We start from the raw sequence: 5,998 nt of genomic DNA, 5'->3' as shown, positions 1-5,998 counted from the left end.
TTTCTATGGTCTACAGTGCCACAACCAACACTCGAACCTTATACCATGGAAGAAAATGAAGAAACCTATATTGTTTTGTGGACCCTTGATGTTTTAATATCAACTCGGCAAAACTGAAAATATCCAACTGGATAGTAAAAGATATATAGTATAGTAGTAATCCAGAATTTACATAAAGTACATCAATAAAATAAGTTTCTACATTGCCCGAATGAGGGATGGCACCCCACAAAGCATTGTAGCTTTTAATAAAGTGCTTTTATTGTTTTTGTACTGGAGATATATTCTGGATTATTACAGTCTAATAAAAGATTCATTTTCCAACCAGTTCCTATCAACTACCTCTCAGACCATGCATGAATTCAGCTCAAATAAAAATACTGCATGTTCTAACCAATCTGTCTTTTATAGAACCCATACAACCAAAACCCTTTCATTTCCAGTTACAACATAAAAGCTGGATTCCAGGTGTAAAAGTCATCATTACCACTTTTACCTATGATGCAACTCAGGATAAGGCGCAAGAAATGCAAGACATAAAAGAATCTGGTTTACAAATAGATCCAAATAATACTTTCTCGCCTCAATCAGTATTACACTTGTTACACAAGAGCAGTATATGGCAGACCATATCAACACTGCATAAAGAAAGATGTTTCTATTGATCCAACACTAACAACACATAAATAAACATAACTGCCATCTTGAGGAACTAAAAATTTATTTGTCAGACTGACTGTATGAAAACAGTCTCGCTCCATACTCTCTGGCTTTAGATGTGAGATGTGTGCTACAGTCCATAGTGCTGTAAAAATGTTTATACACGAAAGCATATACTGCAACAATGTCACAATGGTGAGAGTATCCATTTCTAAGAGTCGTCTTCCATATCCACATCTTCTTGTAACTTTTGGACCATTTTGTCTTCCAACCTTTTTGCTTTTCCTGAAAATAGAACATATATACACACACAAATAAATACATAGAAAGTCTAAAAAAAATATATATATATAAAAAAAAAGAAAATTTCAGAGAACACACAGGGGAGGTGATTCACTGTGCACCAAAAAACTGGCTTACATATTCATTGTGTTTTAGACATTTTTGCACCTTGCTTGACAAGGCGTGGGGCTTATTTAAGTGGGTGAGACTTCAGTATGTAAAAATTGTCTGGTCCAAGTTTATAATTACAGAGTTTATCATTGTTTCCCCGTCTATTATCTAATCCCATCAACTATAGCAGGAGAGCAGTTATTAATCCCGAATCCAAAGGCAATGAATAAAGCAGTGAAACCTAAAGACCTAACACTGCTGGCTATATGAATAGATTTATTTTTTTTGTTTTTATTTGCCATTACATGTTCATAGGGATTATTTTATTCAAGTAACAAGTTGGTAAACCACGAATATTAAATATTGTAAAGTGTACCTGTCATTAAAAAAATAAATTTTGATCCGTCAAAAGCTTTTATTGGTCAAGGTTTGACTGTTCAGACCCTGACTGATCAGTAGAATGAGGAGCTACCACGCACTCCTCTCCCTGTTATGTGCCTGTGCGAGTGAGATGGCTCCATATTGCGTCAGTCTTATCACATGACAAAGATTAGATGGGCTTTGAAGATTTAGCAGATGTTATCAAGATTACATCGATAGGATAGGCATCGATACTAGACCAGTGAGGATCCAAATCATGGTAGCTCTGCTGATCAGCTGTTTGAAGGCACAACAGCACTACTTGTGCACACCATTCAGCCTCTTTAAAGTGGTTATCCAGCATTATAAAAAAAAATGGCCACTGTCTGCAGGGACAACATGACTCTTGTCTCCAGTTTGGGGGCAGGTTTTGTAGCTCAGTTCCATTGAAGTGAACGGAGCTTAATTGCAAACCTCACCTGAACTGGAGACAAGAGTCGTCTCGTCTCTGGAAGTAAGTGGCCATGGTTTTCGAACACTGGATAATCCCTTTAATGTCCCATTTGAAAGAACCAAAAACTTACCAGCATGTGGAGCCCGGATAAGATGAATGTTCTGTTTGACTTCTTTGATATCCTGAGCTTTTTCTAACTCCTTGCCCTTTTTCAGTCTACAAGAGAGAATGTATTAAACCTTGCTTAGCAAAGATCCTTTCAGACTGGAATGCCATCTTTCAGCTGAGGTATTCTTACCTGTTCATGATAAATCGAGCCTGTCGCTTCTGCTTGATCTCTTCAACCCTCTTCATAGCCTCAACTAGAAAAAAAAATCAATAAATATCTTGAAGTGTATAGAAAATTAAATCTAAAAACTTATATTGACTATATTAATCCCTGCACAATCACGTGTATACATATACTATACTTGCAAGAATAAGAATCCTTGGTTGTCATGATTCCTTTGCTCAAAAGTTTAGCCAGCAAGATGATGATGATGGTGGTAACTAGGGATGATCGAATTTACAGTATTAGCGACGCACTTCACTTGGCGCCCAGCTTATCAGCCAGCTGCCTTTGAACGCTGTACTGTTCCGCGTGCCTGGAAAAGCAAGGTCCAGTCCTGGGATATTGGGACAAGTTTCCTGGGACTGGATCCAACTTCTCCAGGCAACCGGAACGAAGCAGCATGGAATTAAAAGGCAGTCAGCTGGCAAGCTATCCGCCGAGTGAAGCGCTTTGCTAGTACTTTAAATTCACTCCCTAGTAATAACCACCCCTGCTCCTGAACTATCACTATCAATATACTGTTTTCTCAAAACAGAGGGAAAGTTCTTCCTTATCCCACCATACATTAACAGTACACATTCAAATAGTTTGAAGGAAAACATACCAGTCCTGTTCCACAGCTCCCTCTGGTATTTAACCGGCTCATTTCTTCGTTTTTCAAATTCAAACGAATTATCCTGTAGAAAATGAATCAGTGATCAGTGAATATGCCATATATTCCTATCCCTACCTAGCCCCTGTATAATGTCAGAAAGAAACTGCTGCACCAGTTATGTCCAGTTTCCTCTATAGATACAGATTTTGGCTGGGTTCACACTACGTATATATCAGTCAGTATTGTGGTCCTCATATTGCAACCAAAACCAGGAGTGGATTAAAAACACAGAAAGGCTCTGTCCACACAATGGTGAAATTGAGTGGATGGCCGCCATATAACAGTAAATAACTGCCATTATTTCAATATAACAGCCGTTGTTTTAAAATAACAGCAAATATTTGCCATTAAATGGCGGCCATCCACTCAATTACAACATTGTGTGAACAGAGCCTTTCTGTGTTTTTAATCCACTCCTGGTTTTGGTTGCAATATGAGGACCACAATACTGACTGAAATATACGTAGTGTGAACCCAGCCTCAGTCTGCATATTTATGTCCACTCCTACAGTGCTGTAACATCTGTAAAGAAAATTAAAGGTGTTACCCAGTGCAGCAGCTCCTTCATTCTGAGGAGCACCATTATAGCCAAAACCAGGAGTGGAAGCAACACAGAGGGAAACAAAAATGCTAAGATTTGCACCATTTCTGTGTTTTGACTAAAATATTGACCAAAATGCTGCATAAAGGACAAAACTATATTTAGCTCTGATAGTTTTTTTTTTTTTTTTAATGACGGGATGTGAAATAAAGCATAACTGTCTCCAGCTCCAGTCTTTTTAGCCTTCTGCTGGTTGGAGAAAAAAAAAAACTAAACACAGGAAGTCCCAGAGTGGGTACAGTAATATATAACATCTAGTACATGTGGTATGTTAAAGAGCTGACTTACCACTGTTAACTCTTTCCCAACTGCCTTTCTGAAGGCTTTGGTCCACCTGATCTTTCTTGGATTACGCTTCTTCTTGAAGTTCTTGTGACATTTTGAGCGACAGAACCTGAAAACCTGGAACACATAACAATCCTCGTTTACTACTAACATGTACATAACCTCCCATGCCCGGCTGCTCAGGATTAAGGGTCTTTTACATGGGACGATTGTCGTGCAAAAAATCGTTAGATCAGAATTTAAGCGATAACATTCTGGTGTAAACACGGCAAATGATTTACCTAAAAATCATTGTTAATCATATGTAAGTCTTCCAGTGTAAACACTAGTTGTTCACAGTATATATTACAATCGGAATAATGTTTGCTAGCGATTTAGCTTTACATAGAGACGTCTATTATTTAAAGGGGTAGTTCACTAAGAAAAAAATTCTTTTAAAGGGGTAGTGCGGCGGTAAACAATTATTCACAGAATAACACACATTACAAAGTTATACAACTTTGTAATGTATGTTATGTCTGTGAATGGCCCCCTTCCCCGTGTCCCACCACCCCCACCTGTGTACCGGGAAGTGTGGTGCGCTATACTCACCTGTCACGTGCCGACTTAGTCTGCGATGTCGTCTTCGGACGGCCTGGCCGAATCCTTCCGAGCGTCCTGAGTGCCGGACGCCCTCTGCCGCGTCATCGGCTGCTCAGCCGCGATTGGCTGAGCATAACTGTGCTCAGCCAATCGCGGCTGAGCATCTGATGACGCTGAAGAGGGCGGCCGGCACTCAGGACACTCGGAAGGATTCGGCCGGGGCGTCCGAAGACGACATCGCAGACTGAAGATCGGAGACGAGTCGGCACGTGACAGGTATGTATAGCGCACCACACTTCCGGGTACACGGAACAGAGCAGTAACAATGTAATGCAGGACATACAGCAGCTGATAAGTACTGAAAGACTTGATTTTATTTAATAGTTGATTTGGGGGGAAAAAAAAACATTTGGTGAACTACCCCTTTACAGCCTGGACCCCCTCTAACATTTTAAGTTGGGCTTTCATTTTACAAGTAAATTTTCCTACACTGAACATGCTGTAAACCAGAAAGATTTGCTAATTCAGCACAAACCTGATCTCATTAAAAATTATAACAAATCTACAAACTACACAGAATGGAAAGCTAGCGCTATACAGTGTATACATGTCCACATACACACAGGGGGAGAGTTATCACACATGGTGTAAAGTGACACTGGCTCAGTTGCCCCTAGCAACCAATCAGATTCCACCTTTCATTCCTCAAAGACTCTTTGGAAAATGAAAGGTGGAATCTGATTGGTTGCTAGGGGCAACTGAGCCAGTTTCACTTTACACCATGTTTGATAAATCTCCCCCTGTACAGTCTATACCTGTATTACACACAAACTCTTCCCAGTCACAGCAGTGCTCCCTAACCAGAGGCTGCCCAGCTGTTGGCAAACTACAATTCCCGTCATGTCTTCAGCGGACCGGGCATGATAGGAGTAGTAGTTTTGCGACAGCTGAAGAGACACAGGTGGGAAAACAGTGAGTTGCCGTAAACCGTGCTTGTATGTAACACACGCAGCCAGCACAGGAGTACAGAGCGCTCCACACGCGGCACCGTACACACAGCCGTACCCACAGCTCCGGGACGGCCTGGCCGCGCTCACCTTGCAGTCGTTCCTCACAAACATCATCCCGTGGCCCGGGTAGATGGGCGCCGAGCAGAAATAACACTTTTCGATACGCATGTTGACGGCTGAATCCGGAGGCCGTCCACCCCGGAGCAGCACAAAACGTGAAAGGAAGTGACGTCTACACGACGTAACTTTCCTCCTCAGCCAGAGCGTCTGAATGGAGGCCAGCAGGGCGCTATACGGTGCAGCGACACCTGGCGGTTGCAATGAGAAAATGCACAGGTTCTTACTGAAGCCGCTGAAGGATGTGTTATAGTAGCTCATTGTACTGTCATTTAATTATGTAGTGACGCCATATTAAGTGTTGTTAGTATGAAATTACTGAATGTAATGTCCTTCATGGGAATGGAAATACTGGACTGTGTATATGGAGGGTGAATGTGCTTGTAGTGCCACCTATGGGGAAGAGGAATAGAGATGAGTCTGGTGTACACTATATAAACAAGTACTGGGACATGTATGCATTACACCAACAGGATTTTTTAGGACCTTCCATTCTAAGGGCCCTATTACACGGGACGATTATTGTGCGAAAAATCGTGAAATTGTTTGA

General features: G+C 41.2%; 1 protein-coding gene across 1 annotated transcript; it reads right to left on the bottom strand.

Moving 5' to 3' along the window:
• Nucleotides 1–704: 704 nt before the first annotated feature.
• Nucleotides 705–5,560, bottom strand: RSL24D1 (ribosomal L24 domain containing 1). Its single transcript, XM_069982563.1, has 6 exons — nucleotides 5,419–5,560; nucleotides 3,743–3,856; nucleotides 2,803–2,875; nucleotides 2,166–2,229; nucleotides 1,998–2,083; nucleotides 705–945 (listed from the first exon to the last, which is right to left on the bottom strand). The coding sequence occupies exons 1-6, from the start codon at nucleotides 5,497–5,499 to the stop codon at nucleotides 872–874; spliced, it is 492 nt and encodes a 163-aa protein (XP_069838664.1). The 5' UTR covers nucleotides 5,500–5,560; the 3' UTR covers nucleotides 705–871.
• Nucleotides 5,561–5,998: the final 438 nt, after the last annotated feature.

The sequence above is a fragment of the Dendropsophus ebraccatus genome, chromosome 1 (assembly GCF_027789765.1).
Source record: "Dendropsophus ebraccatus isolate aDenEbr1 chromosome 1, aDenEbr1.pat, whole genome shotgun sequence".
NCBI lineage: Eukaryota > Metazoa > Chordata > Amphibia > Anura > Hylidae > Dendropsophus > Dendropsophus ebraccatus.
Note: the sequence above shows the minus strand (reverse complement) of the source record. Positions and strands in the feature narration are given on the sequence as shown.

Coding starts and splice junctions, on each gene's coding strand:
- RSL24D1 (XM_069982563.1), bottom strand. CDS start 5,499: ATGCGTATCGAAAAGTGTTATTTCTGCTCGGCGCCCATCTACCCGGGC. Junction 2,876..3,742: donor TTGGGAAAGAGTTAACAGTG/GTAAGTCAGCTC, acceptor CATTTTCTACAG/GATAATTCGTTTGAATTTGA. Junction 946..1,997: donor TATCCGGGCTCCACATGCTG/GTAAGTTTTTGG, acceptor TTCTATTTTCAG/GAAAAGCAAAAAGGTTGGAA.